The 20,136-nt window shown below is 36.3% G+C and overlaps 1 protein-coding gene across 1 annotated transcript in view; it reads right to left on the reverse strand.

Moving 5' to 3' along the window:
- Positions 1 to 470: 470 nt before the first annotated feature.
- LRRIQ3 (leucine rich repeats and IQ motif containing 3) overlaps positions 471 to 20,136 on the reverse strand; it is a 203,328-nt gene continuing 183,662 nt past the window's right edge. Inside the window, exons 7-8 of the mRNA XM_046645668.1 lie at positions 9,460 to 10,189; positions 471 to 741 (exon numbers count right to left, since the gene is read on the reverse strand). Coding sequence (XP_046501624.1) covers positions 585 to 741; positions 9,460 to 10,189 — 887 coding nt within the window. The 3' untranslated portion in view covers positions 471 to 584. The remainder of the gene's footprint in view (positions 742 to 9,459; positions 10,190 to 20,136) is intronic.

A 20,136-nucleotide genomic window follows, 5' to 3' on the forward strand; every position in this document is an offset into this window, starting at 1 on the left:
AGTTAATAGGAAGGTTTAACTTCCCTTTTATATTTCATGTTTTCTGAATTTTTATAAGAGCATGAATCACTGATATAATGGTGAAACATTTATTTTGAAAAAATAAATTCAGAAATCATTTTCACAAAATAAACAGGAAATATAATTAAATATCTGCAAGCAGGTAATGAAATTAATCAAAGTATACAGTGTCTTAATAAAAGTCAGCAGCTGGGGCAGAAATTACTATGCTAAGGTTGCCAAAGAAACTGAAAATAGCTTATGAATTGCTATACTCATGATATTAAACAATATAAGCAATGCCTTTGCAATATTTCTTGCAATAAATAAAATCAGTTTTAATTGTTGCTTGGACATCTTGATATATAAGGAAGCTTTTGGGGGTCTCAAGTCAATTTGATTTCAGTTAAATTATGATCAAAAAGAGAAACATTTTAATTATTCTTTATATTTTTATAAGATTTAAATACAAATCCATCTTGTGACATAGAGTATTTTTTCTTTCATAGTATTGTTTCAAAGTCCTTTAACTAAAAATAATGCCTATAATTCAAAATGATCGTAGGGTGTGATCTGACATTGGTTCATTTTGTCACTCCATGGGGAACTTTAAAGACTAAATTCGTTTTCACAATTGCAACTTTTGTTTTAGCATCTTGGAGTCTTTCACAAGCTTTCTGAAAGGCAAGCATATCAATAACAAATTTTTCTTCACAGTGTCTTTTGTGTGTTTCTTGAGCCCTAAGAGGTAAAAAGAAAGGTAACACAATGAGATACTTTTAAATGACTAAAACCATAACAATCAATCAGATTGTTAATGATAATCAGATATCTTCAAAATAGATATACACAAATGAGAAATAGATAGAACTCCACTTACTGCACAGAATTTTATTTTACCACTCAATAATATTCATATTGGGCAATATTACTAAGCTTTTTATTGGCTGTAACTGAGAATTCTCACAAACCCTAACTTAGATTCCTAAAGGGCATCCAAACCATACTCTGCCATGATGTGCAGAACTTTTACTTAAGCTTCACTAACAGAAGCTTCTCCTAGGACTCTGTTATGGACTAAATTGTGCTCCCAACCCCCAAATTCATGTGTTGAAGTCCTAACCCCTAGTACCTTAGAATGTGACTGGTATTTGGAGACAGGGACTGGAAGGGATAATGAATCTAAATGAGATCATATGGGAGGCCCTAATCCAATATGAGTGGTGTCCATAAAGAAGATGAAGAGACACCAACGCTGTGCACACCCAGAACAAAGGCCTTGTGTGACAACACAGTGAAAAGGCAGCCATCTGCAAAGCCTAGAAAAGCCTCAGGAGAAATCAAACCTGGCAACACCTTGGTCTTGGACTTCCAGCCTCTAAAGGTGTGAGAAAATAAATTTCTGTTGTTTAAACCACCCAGTAATTTGTTAAGGCAGCCCTAGCAGACTAAGACTCTCATTATGTTGGAGAAAGGTGAACCAGGTTACTCTGTCAAAGCTGGGAAATGCCATGGCCTTAGCAAATTCATTCACTCATCTTCATTCATTCAATAGTTATGTATTATAATGCTTGGCACTATCTCTAGATGCTGAAAACATAAAGATAAATATGACGTGACATAAGTGAGAGAAGCTTATAGAAAGTAAAGAGAAATAAAGGTTTATGAATATACAGATGAAATATTATAGTAGCATAATGAAAGTACTATGTAATAAGGCAGAGTGAGGCATGATGAAAAAATTAGTAAATATAACCCGGAGAACAGAGTGAGGGAAGATAGGAAAGGCTCCAGAGTTGAAATAACCCTTGAACTTAACCTTGAAAGATAGGTATTTTCCAGGCAGAAAGTGGAGGGCAAGAATATTTTGTTCATGCACATTTACTTATATAGCATGAATAGCTAAAATAAAGGTGGAGAAGGTAGCATAGCTTGACATGCTCCAAGAAGTGACAACACTACAATTCTCTGGGTCATATAGTTCTGATAAGGAGAACAGTGGAGCAGACAAGCCTGGAGAAACAGGCTTAGACTCAGTCATGGAGCCCTCTATTTCTATTTAGGTGTACTCAAAAATCTGAACATGGGGAGCAGAAGAGAGGACTAAGTCTAGAAAGTCTGCAACTTATTGAACTAAGTTAATATATTTAAAATCCTTAGAGGAGTGCCTGACATTTAATACTTCCTTTTACTAGATGGTGGCATTCATCAGGGTAGGAAATGTAGGAAGAGCCAGATGGGGAGAAAGATTGGAGTTCTGTTTTGGTAATATTGAATTTAAACAGTCTGGCTATCCATGTGGTGATGCCCAGGGAGCTGAATATAGAGAAACAATGGCTTACAGGTAAAAGTATAGGTAGTGAAGCCACTGTGCTTGGGTTTGAAACCCAGATCTGCAAGTTATTGAGTGAATCTGGACAATTTATTTAAGCTTTGTCTGCATCATTATCTTCATCTTTAAGAAGGGACAATCCAACTCAGAGGGTTTAGTAAGGAGTAAATGAGCTAATACATTTAAAATCCTCAGAGGAATGCCTGTCATTTAATAATCACTCAATGAAATTAGTTAAAACTATTTTGAGTCTGGAGCTCTGGAGAGTAGTCATGTCTGGACATGTAGCAGAGAAGAAGTCATAAGAAAAGGGACTTTGGAGATGTAATTAATGGTACTAATTAAGTCTAAGAAATGTATTGAAATAGCCCTTCTAAAGATAACAGTTATAAACTGTGCACAAAATGTAAAAGACCAATTATTTAAAAGAATTAAAGATTGAGAAACACAATAATCTATTGTATTTATATATACCAGAATCAAACAGTTGAAAAGTGAAATTATGAAAGAAATTCCAGTTACAATACTATCAAAAAAACGTAAAATACTTAGCCATAAGTTTACAAAAGATATACAAGGCCCATGCCTGAAAATGTTAAAATATTGTCAGAAAAAAAATTAAAGAAGACCTAAATTAATGGAGAGTTATATCATGTTCAAGGATTAGAAGACAATACTATTAAATATCAATTCTTCCCAAATTTATCTATAGAGTCAATGTAATCCAAATTAATATGCCAGGAGCCTTTTGGGTGGAAATTAACATTTAAATTTGTTTAAATATATGAGATTAAATTTAGATTATGATTTATTTTAAATGTATTAAATTTAGGTATTTTGAATTTATTAAAATTTAAACTTATATGGAAATGTAAAGGTCCTGGAATACCAAAGCAATCTTGAAAAAGGAAGAACAAAGTTAAGAGTCCATATTTCCTATTGCTATGTAACAAATTATCATAAATGTATTGGCTTACAACAACAATCATTTATTATCTCATAATTTCCATGGGTCAGAAGTCTAGGCAGAGTATGGCCCAGTAAGGTTTTCTGCTTAGGTTCTCACAAGGCTGAAACCAAAGTGTCAGCCATTACTGTGATTCTCATCCAGATCTTGAGGTCTCCTTTCCAAGACTGCTAGTTATTGCCAGAATTCATTTTCTTCTCACTCTTTCCACATAACCCCCTCCATCTTCAAGTTAGCAATGTCATATCAAATCCTCCTACTTTGAATCTGATTTTCTCTTCCGCCTTTAAAGGCTCATGTGATAGACATAGGGCCTACCTGGATAATTCAGGATAATCTCCTTATTTTAAAGTCCAAAAATTAGTACCTTGAATTACATGTGCAGAGTCCCTTTTGTCGTGTAGGACAGTATATGCAGGAGTGTGGTATCTTATATTCATAGTCCTAAGGATAAGGGCATGATATCTTCTGGGGGGCCATAATTCTGCCTAGTGCAGAGGCCTTTCATTACCCAATTTCAAGCCTTCTAAGAGCACAAGCAGAGGAATTATGAGCTTTTAACAGGAAAATGAAGAACCTAGTCCTGGGACAGTTAGAAAAAGAAGTTATTAAATATAGCATATGTAGAATTTTATAAATATGGATATAGAAAGTTGAATGATGTCAAGCTTAAGGCCTAAAATTTCTTTAGGAAATAGATAAATTGGCTTGCTGAAAAGGATAGGTCAGAGGTGGTGTTTGGAAAGGAAGCTCTATAGTTGATGAAGGTTGCACATCACTTTTGTAGGTAATAAAAGAAAGAACAAGCACCTAAGGGAATAGCTAAAGTCAGAGGCCATATAATTAACATCAGCATAAATCTACAAGTCAGTGATGTTTTCAAATGTTTTTACCTGAATACAAGAAGTGAAGATAGAAACTTAGATTGTTCCAAGGTAGGAGTTGGGGTGGTTAGCATGGTGGAGGCAATGAAAAGAAGGACCTTCAGAGACAGTGAATGGAATGGAGAAAAGAATAACTGAATTGAAGAACCCTGGAAGTTACACTAAAAATGAAAAGAAGTCTATAAGGAAGGTTATTTGAGGGGTGACTGTCACAATATATTCGAAGAATACATGTGGGAAAAGTAAAGGAAGAAAATATTTGAAAAGATAGAAGATTTTAGCCATTTACAAGTATATAAGAGTTTAAAATTTAAGAAGTGGGGCAGTCCCAAGTGAGGCAGTTCCAAGAGGGGGCTTTTATGTGTCTATGGAAATGAGTTTAAAGGTTGTTGGGATCCAAAAATGTTTAGGTTGGGCAATTGGGAGGGTTGTTCTTATAAATTTAGAAGTTAATCATGATTATGGCAGAAGTTGGATGGAGAAAAGCTTTATAACTCAGGATATGAAGACCACAGCAAATGAAGAGCATAGTCTAGGAGGTCTGATGATCAAAATAAGGAGGAGTAGAAGATGATGTAACTGGATAACTGCCTTATATGCCAAATATTCCATGGTAATTGATACTCTACTTGAAAATGGACACCCTGCTGTTCTGACCTGAGCAGTATCATCACTTTTTCAGAGTATGGACAAGAATATTTTGGGAAATTCATGATCAGTTTTTACTTGATATATAAGTTCTTTCATTTCAAAGTCTCGTTTTAATTCATTCTTAAATATCTCTGTAGGTATTTTTATCAACTTCCTAAGCTAGAGTTTTATAGTTCCCTTCTTCTTTCATTATTCCTCATTCCACAGAAGGATCAAGGAGCTATATTCTCAATAATGACTTCACTAGTAATTAAGATTCATCAGGATGCTTTTATGTCAAGTGTTTGATAAGTTAATGAAGAATCAACCAGCAGAAAACAAACTGAAAATCTCTAGACAGTCTCTACTTTTTTGAGTCACAGTACTTTTCAGCATGTTGATACTCAATCTCTATTTGAAAACATTTGTAATAAAACTCAATAATGCCTTTTAGGACACACTACTGATATAACCAGAACATTGCCTTATTCCTGTGTGCTTTCAAGGATAGTATCTTTGCAGCAGCTTGCAAGAGAAGATAATTCAGTAAGATACATTAGGAAGTTCACTTGAATCTATATCCTCTACAAATTAATGATGGCCAGACATTCAATTTGCTGTAATAAAACTAAGCTGATTAAATTTCTCTAACATTGATTTACACTAAATTTGTATTTTGGTATACCAACTAGCTTTCATTCTCTTTTTCAAAATATATTTTTTATTAAATCATAGAACAATTATTTCCAAAAATTTCTTACACACACATACATTAAGGAAAATATTTTTAAATTTTGGAGGACATAAATATAAAATATTTTTCACACTTAAAAAGATAGTATGTAAAGTACTTCAGTAAATAGTTTAAAAATTGCTTACAACTAGGAAAAGGCAAATACACTCTTCTCCTTATTTTACACTCCTTCTCAGCACAAACTATGATTTTAAATGATAACATTTAAAAATGTAAATGACATTAGCAGCTATAACGATCTCTAAGTATTTCTAGACAAGGCTTAGATGTATTTACATAGTTTGGCCACTTAAAATATCACCAAGATAAAACTGTCACTGATAAATTTCAATCTAATATCAGAAAAAATTGTGTTGAAGACTTTGAAAGGTAAAAAAAAAATTACTGGGGGTCCTATCTAGTGTACCCTTCAGAGTTATCTGTGTCTTTCAATCTCTTTGAGCTATTTTACAGCTCTGTAAGTTGAGGAACACTATGAGTAGTGCGAATGATTCTTGCATATAGAAATGTAAATGAATTTTGTCCAATGGAGTTAAAGTTGATTCTAGTGGATAACGACCATTTATTTTGACATTCCTGATTGCCTATATATGCATGCTCTTAGAATACTCATTTGAACTGCTTGTGATATCTTACTGGTACCTTCATTAATTAAAGAGTCAAATAAAATCTTTGACATGTTGATTTTATATTTATATGAGTCATGGATTTGTGTTCCTAAAAAACATCCTTTATAAAGAAAATGTGGTATATATACAATGGCTATCGTTCAGCCATAAAAAAGGAGGAAATCTTGCCATTTGCAATAACATGGATGGAACTTGAGGGCATTATACTAAGTGAAATAAGTCAGACAGGCAAAGACAAATACTGTATGATTTCACTTACATCTGAAATGTAAAAGAAACAAACAAAACAACTGAGTTCATGGGTACAGAGAACAGATTGGTGGTTGCCAGAGGCAAGAGGTGGGGAGTGGGTGAAATGCGTGGAGGTGGTCAAAAGATACAAACTTCTAGTTATAAAATAAGTAAGTCATGGGGATATAATGTACAATACGGTGACTAGAGTTAATAATACTGTATTGAATATTTGGAAGTTACTGATAGAATACATCTTAAAAGCTTTCATCATAAAAAAAAAATTTGTAACCATGTATGGTGATGGATGTTAACTAGACTTATTATGGTGATCACTTCACAATATATACAAATATCAAAAGATTATGTTGTACACCTCAAACTAATGTCATATATCAAGTATACCTCAATAAAAATACATCCTTTGACAACTAATGAAATTTAAATTTACTAAATGTAGGTTAAAATATTTTGAATCAATACTAATTTTCAGAGCCTCCTCACTAAGTTTAGTTTAAAATTTAAAACTTTTCATCACGGAACAATTTAAAAGTTTTTGCATTTGTTTGAGACAGCTTTGTCCAAAGTGTGTTCTGAGATATTTCTTGAAAAGAAGGATCTATGGTAAAATGTGTGCTTAAAGTGCATTGGTTTTTTTCTGGTAGAATTCCTAGTGGTCTTTACCATGTGACTGTCCACTGAGATTTAGAGGCCCTTTCTAATCCAGTTTAATGTTCCCTAAGCAATCACACCTTCAGTTACTCTCTTTCATAAAACTTTTGCTATACTCAGAGCAATAATCACTACCTCCTCCCTCACCTCCCATGTTACCTATTCTGAACTTTCCAATTTTTCTCATCCTCTGTCAACAATGCTTTCCCCTCATCTCTCTGCTTTTCCAAATTCTAATTGACAACTGTAATTTTCCTACTTCTACTTTTTGTAATAATTCAAATATGGCTTATATTTGCCACCAGACTGAGAGTTCTTAGAGAATCAGGAATATCTTATTAATTTTTGTATGAGGCTATAGAGGAGAATTGAAATGAATTAACACTTTGACTTTTAGTTAAGACTTCTCTTTGTAGGTTTCCTAGATTACTCTCACCTATTTATTACCTATCATTTAAGTGAAAATTTTCATTCTGTTCCTTGATATTTTTTTTTCTATTATTCCTTGTATTATCACTTAACTTTTGCAGTCTTATTGGCTGATGACTTATCTCCCACCTAGATTTTCAATTTCTTGGAGTGAAATTATCTTTATGTCTCTGCATCACCTGGCATGTTCAATAGATGAAGTGAGTTACTATTTGAATGATTTCAATTGAAGTAAGTACTCCCTAGTAGAAATGCCAATGATCACAGAGGGACCGAAAAAAAAATGTGCAGGATAAATTTATTGTCATGAAATAAGTGCTTGTTCTAAGACAGATTCCTATTATAATGACTAGTGAAGCTATTTTTATAGCTTGGTTAGTTATATTTTTAGTATATTTTTAATAATTCTGATTACATATCTTCACTATACAAACATTCAGAAAAAAAATGCATTGTTTCTCACTCCAATGGCTTAAGTATTGAAAACAAATATATTAAAAACAGCCACCCATCCCAGAGGCTATTATATGATTTAATTGTGCTTACTAATTACTAATTTAAAAACTGAGATTTTTACCAATTTTCTTCAGTAACTAATTATTGAATAGATTTTGGAAACTATGTACTGTAGGAGGCACTGAAATGGAAAAATACACCAAATTATCTTATAAAGGACTACACAAGCTAACCTGATGCTGGCCCTCTTGTGATAACTGCTACAATTGAGATCTAAATAAAATGCTAGTGAGCACCACCAAATGAAAAAGACTAATTCAGACTGGAAGAGCAGTTGTGGAGAGATTAAAAGTGAATGTTCCATTTCAGTTGGTTACTAAAGGATGGATAATAAAAAGATGAATTCTGTCAGTGGTTGTACAGCTCATGCACTGCAGGATGGCGGCAAATAAGGGTGAATTACATTTACACTCAGCCAAGCATCAGCCACTAGTGATGTGTTTCCCTGGAGAAGGGAGTGCCTTTTCCTTCATGTACAGGCACTAGCCTTTCACCAATTTGACACCCCAAGGTATTCTAATTTTCACAATAACATATAAGCTTGTGTTGCATAATAATATGTAGACAACAGCAATCTTGTAGGCATGTAGTGTCCTTGCAGGGTACATATTTAAGGAAAAAGGGGATAGTAGCAATAATGCTTTAGGGATAAAAAAGTACAAAGTTGGGTAGGGAGTGGTGAAAAATTTAGTCTGTTTGGAGCAAAGAGTGCTATTAGGGAAAAAGGGAGGAGGCTATAACAGAAAAGTTAGTGAGATGAGTCTAGATAGACTGGAACAGAGCATGTTGTCCGAAATGCCACTCAGAAGAGATTAGATTTTATTCTGTAGGCAATTGCAAGGTATCAACATACTTTAGTAGGAAATGACATGATCAGAACTTAATTTTAAAAGACAGTTGATATTTGTAGGCTGGAAAACAGATATAGGTTGAAGAAAGGATGCAGAATGGAGATGGAGCTCTCAATTGGAAGGATAATGTATATTCTTAGAGGGATTATGAGAATCTGAATTGGAATAGAAGTGGGAGCGAAAAGGAAGGATCCGTCTGAGACTCCTTTTAGAAGTAAAATGAATAGGGAAACGTTGGCAATGAGGGAGATTGAGTTGTAAAAGACTGAGGTTTCTAGCACTGGTCAAGAGGCTAAGGATGATGCCATTTATGATAAGAACAACCATTAATTAAGAAGCAAGTTTTGTTGGATAAGGTTGGGGGTGGAGAAGATAGTTGTTTTATTGTCTCATCTTTGGTAATATATTGGGACATATTTTTCCTCTTTTGTTGTTGTTTCTATTTTCCAACGTATAATGTATCATGTTATAAACAAAGTACTGTTCACTAGATCTCAACATTTAGTATGCAATATTCACATGCAATTGACGTAAAAGCTTCTATTATAGCAAAACTGTACTTACCTAGTTTCCTTCATTTTTTTCAGTAAATCCCTTCGATATTCTTCTGTTTCCAGTTTTTGCTGAACAATCAGAATTTTCTTGTTTAAGGTAGCCTGATTCTTCTTCGATCTGGCCATTTTCATCATTCCTTTGGCCAAAAGAGTGCGCTCATTATTTAAATTTTGAATTAATAAACGTTCTTCAGCCCTTTGTTTTTTATCTTCTAGAAACAGAGCTCTCCTCTTTCGAACTTCTTCAAGGTAGTTTAGTCTGTCCTGCAAAAGTTGTTGTAACCTTTGCTGAATTGCCTCATTAGCTTTTGCAGTTAGTTTTTGTGCATCATACTTTTTCTTATTTAAATTTTCTTGAACAGTTAAGCTAACTCTTTCTTGAGCAACTTGCGCTGTGGTTACAGCTGTTGCTTTGTTGTTATGGATTTCCTGCTTCTTTTGTTCTGAATAATATTTATCAATATCACAAAGTGTTTGGAGTTTTATACCAGCTCTGTGTGTTGTAAAAAACTCTCTACTTACATTCCTCTTCAACAGCATGTCTTTTTTTTTAATTGCTGGTTTTGGATGAATGGTGGGAAGTGGCTGGGCATATAGAGGAAAAGAATCTTGTTCTTTCTTTTTCAATACTTGAGCATACTTCAATGAATCTGTAGTATGTATGGGTAGTTTGAACACTGATATCCTAAAACTGGCATCCAATTCCTCATCTTCAATTTCATCTTCAGACTCCTTCTGACCTATATCACACAGCAGACAAATATAATGCATTATACAAGTGCTAAGTGCAGTTTATTTTCTGTCCCAATTGTTTTGAAAGCTACATTAATAAAGTTGACAAAAACCTGTTATTTACTTTATTAAGAAGCATTTTTTCTAGAGTGACATTTAGCCTCCTTTCTGTATTTTACATGAAGTGGTATGATAATAAATAAATTGTGCAAAGTTAAGGATTTATATTATAATCCCTAGAGAAAATAAATATATAATGCAAAGAAGTTCAACTGAAAATACAACAGATAAATTAAAATAGATTATAAAAAATATTTGAATAATTGAAGATAAGATAAATGAAACAGAGGAACAAAAAAATGAAGAGCGACGTCAGCATCATGGCAGAATGAGTTGTTTCCTTTGTATCTCCCTTCTAAGTTCCAACCAGTAGGACATCCATAGATCAACAAAGGACTCTCTGCATAGCACACCAGAATGCCTGGAGATCCATACATCTACACATCTGATGGTGAGTGGACTGGACCTCCTGGAGGCAGCAGAACCAAAAGAGCAGTAGTGGCAGCTTCCAAGATAGGATGTTCCAGAAACTGCGGCCATATCTGCGACCAGAGGCCTAGGAACTATGGTAATGCCCATGAACAGAGGCCCCAGGAACCCAGGCAGCCTATGCTCCTGGAGGCACCAGGAACTTCTGATGGGCCCACAACTGGAAACTCCAAGAACCACTATGATACCTGTGATCAACTCCCCTACCCCTCCTTCAGTGGCAGTGTGCCTTCAACTCCAACCCTCCCAGCAGCAGGGGCTGCATCCAAGATCCCAACATTTTTGGCAGTGGCACTGGTGCCCATGACCTGAGGTTCTAGGAATCATCCTGATGCCTGAGACTGAAGAATGCAGAAACCAAAGTGGCAGTCATGGATCATGCCCTTATCTTTCCCCCAGCAGGGTGGGTGGTGCCTGCAATCTGAGGCTTCAGGAACTGCTGCAGTGCCCATGACCCATTCCCTTCTTTCTCCCCAGTGGCAGCACCACTGACACCACCCTTATAGCAGCAGAGGCAGCATACAAGACCCTGGGCCCAAGAAGCAGCAGTGTGCTTGTGACCTGAGGTTCTAGGAACCAAGCTGGCACCTGAGACCAGAGGCTTCAGGAACTCCAGTAGCACTCATGATCCAGGTACCCCTCCCTCCATGGTGATGGCAGTGTCACCCATGACCCCAGCCCACCCAGCAGTGGCAATGGCACTGCAAACCCAGTGCCTCTGCTGGCAGTGGTGTTAGCACCCCCAGAAAACTCAGGGGCAGCAGTGCCTGAGCCCATACAGAGCCTGCAGAGAACCAGGTAACAGCAAAAGAGGAGCCCATGACTCTGCTCCCTGACAGCTGCAGTGATGCCTGCAATTTTTGCCCTCCACCATAGCAGCAGGAATTGCAGACCCAACAAACTCAGATGTGGTGGGGGTGCCCAGCACCTTGGCTTCTGCCTCACTCTCCCCCTCCTTGTGTCACAGTGGGGAAACCAGTGACCTAAGCAACCCAGAAGCAGCAGAGGTGCTCACCAGCCTGGTGGCCCTGGTGGTAAAACCCACGACTGCACATTGTAATCATCAAGGTACCAGCAAGCTCAGGGGCACAAGCAGCATAAGGAGGGCACTGATGATGCCTTTGGCAGAGGGAGATGAATATGGAAAGCACAGGCTCTCAAACACAAACAGAAGCAGCTCAGAATCAAAGTAAACAAAGCTGTACCCAAATAAGAAAGGTGTTTGTTGCCATAAATGCACCAGCAGAGGAAAAACACATCAAGCATCATGAAAAACTATGGTAACACTGTATCACAAACAGAACATACAATTTTCCAGAAACCAAACTTGAAGTCATGGAAGATTGTCATCTAACTGACAGGGAATTCAAAATAGTCCTCATAGAGAAACTCAATCATTTACAAGAAACTCAGAAAAACAACTCAATGAGCTCAGGAATAAGATTAATGAACAGAAGGAGTAACTCATGAAAGAGACTGAAACTCTAAAAAAGAACCAAATAAATTCTGGAGCTGGAGAACACAATAAATGAGATAAAGAATAAAGTAAAAAGTCATTGAAAACACAGCAAACCCTATGGAAGACTTAGTAAGCTTGAAGACAGAAATCTAGAAATGATTCAGGTGAACAACAAGAGAAAGAGGGGCTGACATGGTGGAGTAGTGGTTAAGTTCATGTGTTCCACTTTGGCAGCCTAGGGTTCACCAGTTTGGTCTCAGGCATGAGCCTATGCACCACTTATCAAGCATGCTGTGGCAGGCATCCCACATATAAAGTAGAGGAATATGGGCATGGGTGTTAGCTCAGGGACAATCTTCCTCAGCAAAAAAGGGAGGATTGGGGGTGGATGTTAGCTTAGGGCTAATCATCCTCAAAAAAAAAAAAAAAGAAAAAAGAAGAGAGACCTACGATTTTTTTCAAAAATGGAGAAATGTTATGAGAAATATCTCCCTCAATCGGGAAAAGCAACAAAAAGATAATGGGTATCCAACAAGGAAAAGACTGGGAGAAGGGAGCAAAGAGCTTATTTAAAGAAATAAATAACAGATAATAAGAGCAAACATTACATTAAAACTGTCAAAATCAATGACAAAGAATATTAACAACAGCCAGAGAGCAGAAAATAATAACCTAAAAAGGAACCCCCATTAGGCTATCAGAGGATTTCTCACAAGATGCTCAACAGGTCAGAAGAGAGGGAAATCATATATTCAAAATAATTAAAGATAAAACCTGTCAGCCAAGAATACTCTACCCAGCAAAGTTATCTGTCAAATATGAAGGAGAAATAAAGGCTTTTACAGACAAACAAAAGCTGAGGGAGTAATCACCACTAGATTTTCCTTGCAAGAAATCTCAAATAGGGCTCTCTTACCTGAGACAAAAAGGCAAAGGTAAACAAAGATTTAAGCAAAGTGATAAATAGACCAACAAAATCAGAAAACTGAAACTATATCAGAAGAAGTAGGTAAACACTTCACTATAACATAAAGGTTAAAGGGAAAGGAGGCATTAAAAATAACTATAACCACTTCAATTTGGTAACAAACTCATAATTCAAAACGCATAATTTGTGACAACAAAAACATAGACGTGAAAGAGGAAAAAGACAGAACTTGCTTAGTCTAATGGAGATAAGATTCTATTAGCAGAAAAAGGACTATCTTATCAGAACTTTTATACAAACCTCATGGTAACCAAAAAATAAAAATTTAGAGTAGAGACATGAAACATGAAAAAAGAAGAAACTCAGACACATATCACAGAAAAACGAAGAAACTCAAACACACATCACAGAAAACTACCCAACAGAAATACAAGGAAAAAGAAACAATGGAAATATAGAACAACAAGAAAAAAATAACATAAAATGTCAGTATTAACCACTTACATATCAATAATCACCCTAAATGTAAATGGATTGTGTTCACCAAAGAACACAGAGTGACTGGAAGGATTAAAAAACAAGACTCAACAATATGCTGCCTCCAGGAGAGCCATTTTGGCTCTAAAGAAAAAAATAGGCTCAATATGAAGAGCTGGAAGATGATACTCCAAGCAACCAAATGAAAGAGAGCATAGCCAAATTTATCTAAGACAAAATAGCCTTTGAGCCAAAAAGGCAAGAGACAAAGATGGTAAAGGGGAAAATGCACCAAGAAGATATAACATTTATTAATATGTATGCACCTGTCATAGGAGCACCAAAGTATACAAAGCAACTATTAACAGACCTAAAGGGAGAAATTGACAGCAACAGAATAATAGTAGTGGGAGATGTTGTCAAGATGGTGGCATAGGCAGACCCTGAACTCACCTCCTTTCATGGACACAGCAAGTTTACAACTACTCTTGGAACAATTACCCCTGAGACAGAACCAAAAACTAGAAAGAACCCACACAACAAGGGACAAATGCTGACTGAGATGGAAGAGGCAGAAATTCCTTTCTGGAGAGAAAAAAGCCACCTTTGAGCCATGGCGCTTCACAGCCAGCTGGAAGCAGTCCTAATATACTTAGCCTTCCCTGGAGGAGTGGTGAATCTGCGAAAGGGAGCATTACCACAATAAGCTGCTTTTGGACTCAGCACAACCAAGATAAGTACCACAATATCTGTCTATGCTGGCTATTAACTATAATGTGGAATACCACCAGAAAAGCTATTGGACATAAGGAAAAAAAGCCTGCTCTTAAAGTGCCCAAGCACAAATGCACCCATTTCAGAAAGCAAGCTAACATAACCAGAAGGAAAGGTGTACAGTACTTTGGTAAAAAGAGACTTACTTGATACCCTCTGGGTGCATCTTGGTGAGAGGTGAGATCTCACCAGGAATGAGACTGGTGGCAGCCATTACTGTGACCTAGTACAGGCATGCTGACAAAGATGCTGGCAGATGCATTGGAGTTCTTCCACTAGCCTGTTAGCCCAGGATGTACCTCACAAACTAGAGCACAGATTTAACCCAACTCAGCCAGAGCAGGCAGCCCACCATAGGGACTGGCTCCACCCAACAGCAAGCACTCAGGCAACTTGTGGGCCATCATAGGTGGGTGCTTGGAACTTCTGCAGTGAGGTGAGTGGGTCTGCCTCTGTAGGGATGGGCAAGTGCAAGGGGTGGGCCTGCATTGGTGGAGTGTGTGGGGCCTCTGCAGTGGCGTGACTGGGTCTGCTGCAGTGGGGTAAGTGGATCTGCTTCAGTGGGTTGGGGCACACAGATGGGGCAGGACTGTGTTGATGGCGTGTGTGGCCCTGAAGATGGTGGGGCTTGTCAGCAGCAGCAGACTTGTGCTTCTCACACAGCCACATAGGGAATTGGCCGCACCTTCAAAAGCCTAAAAAAATTGGGTGCTCCCATGCCTGAGGCCAGCCTCACTCAGCTGCAATCTTGAGAGAGTTGACAACAGCATTGCAGGCCAGAGGTCTACAGCAATTGTACGCCCTTGAGCCTAGCAAATAGCCATGCTGGGGGACCAAACAGAAAAATTCCAACAGGAGTGTGCTATTAGACCTTGCAGTCAACTGGGCCAGGGCACTCCATATGCAATAAAGTGACTGAAGGCTCCGTAGCAGCCACAAACAGCTGAGCATTACAACCAGCTGGCCAAGGGAACACTCTAGCCTCCCAAGGCACTTGCATCAGGAGCAACCCTGCCACAACAGAAGGACACATGTAGCCTACACAGGGGACACTCTTGGAACATTTGGGATTGGTGACAAGCTGGAAGCACACAGCTGGGTCTCATGAGGCATCTCTTACATAAGGTCACCTCTCCAAGATCAGGAGATGCAACTGACATACCTAATACATAGACAAAGGACAAAGAAAGAGGCAAAATGTGGAGTCAAAAGAATACCTTCCAAGGAAGGCAACAGGACAAAATCCCAGAAAACAAACTAAATGAAACAGAGATAAACAACCTACCTGAAAAAGAGTACAAACTAAAAGTTATAAGTATGCTCATTTATCTTAGAAGGAAAATGAATGAACTCATGAGAGCTTCAACAAGTAATTGGACAATGTATAAAAGAACCAATCAGAAATGAAGAAGACAATACTGGAAATGAAAAATTCACTAGAGGGAGTCAATAGCAGAGTAGATGATACAGAAGAATGGATCAGGAAGATGGACGAAAGACTACAGGAAGTCACCCAAGGTGAACAGATAAAGAAAAAAGTATTAAAAAGTATGAGGACAGTCTAAGGGACCTCTGGGACAACATCAAGTGCACTAGCATCTGTATTATATGTGTCCAAGAAGGAGATGAGAGAGACAAGGGGTAACAATCTATTTGAAGAAATAATAGCTGAAAACTTTCCTAACCTAAGGAAGGAAACAGACATCCAAGTAAAGGAAGCACAGAGAGCACCAGCAAGATAAACCCAAAGAGGCCCACACTGAGACACATTACAATTAAAATGTCAAGAGTTAAAGATAAAGAGAGAATCCTAAAAGTTTCAAGAGAAAGTCAACAAGTTACATACAAAGGAAACTCCAAAGGCTATCAGCTGACTTCTCAGTGGAAACCTCACAGGCTTGAAAGTACTGGCATGATATATTTAAAGTGTTGAATAAAAACACACACAGAGCCAAGAATTCTTGATCCAGGAAGGTTATCATTCAGAATGGAAGGAGAGATAAAGAGCTTCCCAGACAAGCAAAAGCTAAAGGAGATTACACCAAGAAACCAGCTTGACACAAAATGCTAAAGGGATGTATTTAAATTGAAAAGAGAAAACCACAAATAGGATTAAGAAAATTATGAAAAAAAGCAATAAAACCACTGGTAAAGGCAAATATAAGGTAAAGGTAGCAGACAAATCACCTATGAAGCTAATATGAAGGTCAAAAGACAAAAATACTAAAATTACCTATTGCCATGATATGAGGGTAATGAATACACACACAAAAAAAGAGAGATTAGATATGATAACAAAAACATTAACTGTGGAGGGAGGGGAGTAAAAGAGTAGAGCTTTTAGCAATATGTCAAACTAAAAAAGGACATCAACTTAATATAGGTTGCCATATACATAGTCTATTATAGATGAACCTCATAATAATCACAAATCAGAGACCTATAATAAATACACAAAAATTTAAGAGGAGGGAACCCAAACAACACTAAATAAAGCCATCAAACCACAAGGGAAGAGAGAAAGAGGAGAACTATGAAAACACCCAGAAAAAAAGTAACAAAATGGCAACAAGTACATTCTTATCAATAGCTACTTTAAATATTAATGGATTAATTCTCCTATCAAAAGGCATATGGTGGCTAATTGGATAAAAAACCAAAACTCATATTTATGCTGCATACATATTTAGACCTAAAAACACTCACTTTGTGATGGAAAAAGATAATCCATGTAAAAGGCAATGAAAAGAAAGCTGGAGTAGCAATACTTATATCAGACAACATTGACTTTAAAACAAAAACAGTAAGAAGAAACAAAGAAGAGCACTACATAATGAAAAAAGGAACAATACAACAAGAGGAAATAACATTTGTAAATATCTATGCACTCAACATAGGAACATTTAAATATATAAAGCATTTATTTATTAACAGACACAAAAGGAGAAATGGACAGCAACACAATAATAGTAGTTGACTTGAACATTCCACTTACACCAAGGGATAGATCACCTAAACAAAAGATCGATAAGGAAATATGGGACTTAAATGACACATTAGACCAGATGGACTTAGTAGATATACACAGAATATTCCATCCAAGAACTGCAGAATACACATTCTTTTCAAATGCGCACTGAACGTTCTCCAGGATAGATCACATATTAGGCCACAAAACAAGTCTCAATAAATTTAAGAAGATTTAAATAATACCTAGTATCTTTTTTGACCACAAAGGTATGAAACTAGAAATCAACTTCAGGAAGAAAATTGGAAAAGCCACAAATATGTAGAGATTAATTAAGATGCTACTCAACAACGATTAGGTCAATGAAAAATCAAAGGAGAAATAAAAAAATGCTTGGAGACAAATGAAAATGAAAATATGACATGCCATAACTTATGCCATACAGAAAAAACAGTTCTAAGATGGAATTTTATAGCAATACAGGCCTACCTGAACAAACAGCAAAAATCCCAAATAAACAATCTAACAATGCAGCAAAATGAATTGGCAAATGAAGAACAAACAAAGTCCAAAATCAGTGGAAGGAAGGAAATGATAAAAATCAGAGCAGAAATAAATGAAATAGAGAGTTACAAAAAAATAAGAACAGGAAACAGACAAGGATGCCCATTTTCACCACTTTTATTTAACACAGTATTGGAAGTCCTAGCCAAAGCAATCATGAAAGAAAAAGAAATAAAATGGATCCAAATTGGAAAGGAAGAAGTGAAACTGTCACTATTTGCAGATGACTTGATTTTATATACAAAAAACCCTAACAAACCCACTAAAAAACTTTTAGAAATAATAAATGAATACAGTAAAATAGCAGGATATAAAATCAACATAAAAAATAAGTTGTGTTTCTAAACACTAAGAACAAAGTAGCAGAAAGACAAATTAAGAACATAATCCAATTTACAATTGCAACAAAAAGAATAAAATATCTAGGAATATACTTAACCAAAGAGTTGGAATATCCTTACACCTAAAACTATAAAACATTGTTGAAAGAAATTGAAGACACTAAGAAATGGAAAGATATTCCACACTCTTAGATAGGAAGAATTAACAGAGGTATCTGCAGATTCAATGGAATCTCTATCAAAGTTCTAATGACATTTTTCACAGAAATAGAAGAAAGAATCCTAAAATTTGTATGGAATGACAGAAGACCCCAAAGAGCCAAAGGAATACTGAGAAAAAAGAATGAAGCTGGAGGTATCATATTCCCTGATTTCAAAATATACTACAAAGCTGTAGTGATCAAAAGAGCATGGTGGTTGCACAAAAACAGACACACAGATCAATGAAAAAGAATCGAGAGCCCAGAAATAAACCCACACATCTATGGAAAACTAATTATCAACAAGGGAGCCAAGAACACAGAGTGGAGAGAGGAAAGTCTTTTCAACAAATGGTGTTTTGAAAACTGGACTGCCACAAGCAATAGAATGAAAGTAGACCATTATTTTTTGCCATACACAAGAATTAATTCAAATTGGATTAAAGACTTGAATGTAAGATCTGAAACCGTGAAACTTGTAGATGAAAACACAGGTATTATGAACTTTTACATCAGTCTTAGTAGTCTATTTTCAAGTACCATGTCTGGCTGAGCAAGGGAAACAATAGAAAAAATAAACCAATTGGACTACATCAAACTAAAAAGCTTCTGCACAGCAAAAGAAACCATCAACAGAATGAAAAGACAACCTAACTATTGAGAGATGATATTTGCAAATCATATATCTGATAAGGGGTTAATATCAAAAATATATAAAGAAGTCATACATATCAACAACAAAAAAATGAACAACCCAATTTAAAAATAGGCAAAAGATCTGAACAGACATTTCTCCAAAGAAGATACACAGATGGCCAACAGGCACATGAATATATGTTCAACATCAATAATTATCAGGGCAATGCAAATCAAAACTACAATGAGATATTGCCTCATGCCCGTCAAAATGGCTATAGTTAACAAGGCAGGAAATAACAAGTGTTCAGAGGATGTGGAGGAAAGGGAACTTCCATATACTGCTGTTTAGAGTGCAAACTGGTCAAGCCTCTATGGAAAATATTATGGAGATTCCTCAAAAAATTAAGAATAAATGTACCATATGATCCAGCTATTTCAATCCTAGGTTGTTATCCATAGAACATGAAATCATGAATGCATAAAGATACATGCACACCTATGTACCTATTGGAGCATTATTCATATAGTCAAGACTTGGAAGTAACCTAGGTGCCCATCAATGGACAAATGGATAAAGAAGATGTGGTATATGTACACAATGGAATATTACTCAGCCACAGAAAAGGATGAAATATGGTCATTTGTGATAATATGGATGGACCATGAAGGTAAATGCTAAGCAAAATAAGTCACGGGGTTGAAACTCGAATCCCATATGATCTCATTCATAAATAGAATCTAAAAACAACAAACAAACTCATAGAGACAGAGATTGGATTGGTAGTTACCAGAAGGGTAGTGGGTGGGAGGAGGGCAAAAGGGGTGATTAAGAACGTGCATATGGTGATGGATTGTAATTAAGTCTTTGGTTGGTGGACATGATATAATCTACACAAAAATCAAAATATAATGATGTACACCCAAAATTTAGACAATGTTATAAACCAATGTTATGGAAAGAATAAAAAAGAAATAAAAAATAATATTGGACTTTAATACTCCACTTATATCAATGGATAGATCATTCAGATTGAGTCATCAAGGAAATATTGGCTT

This window comes from Equus quagga, chromosome 18 (assembly GCF_021613505.1).
Source record: "Equus quagga isolate Etosha38 chromosome 18, UCLA_HA_Equagga_1.0, whole genome shotgun sequence".
In the NCBI taxonomy this organism is placed as follows: Eukaryota; Metazoa; Chordata; class Mammalia; order Perissodactyla; family Equidae; genus Equus; species Equus quagga.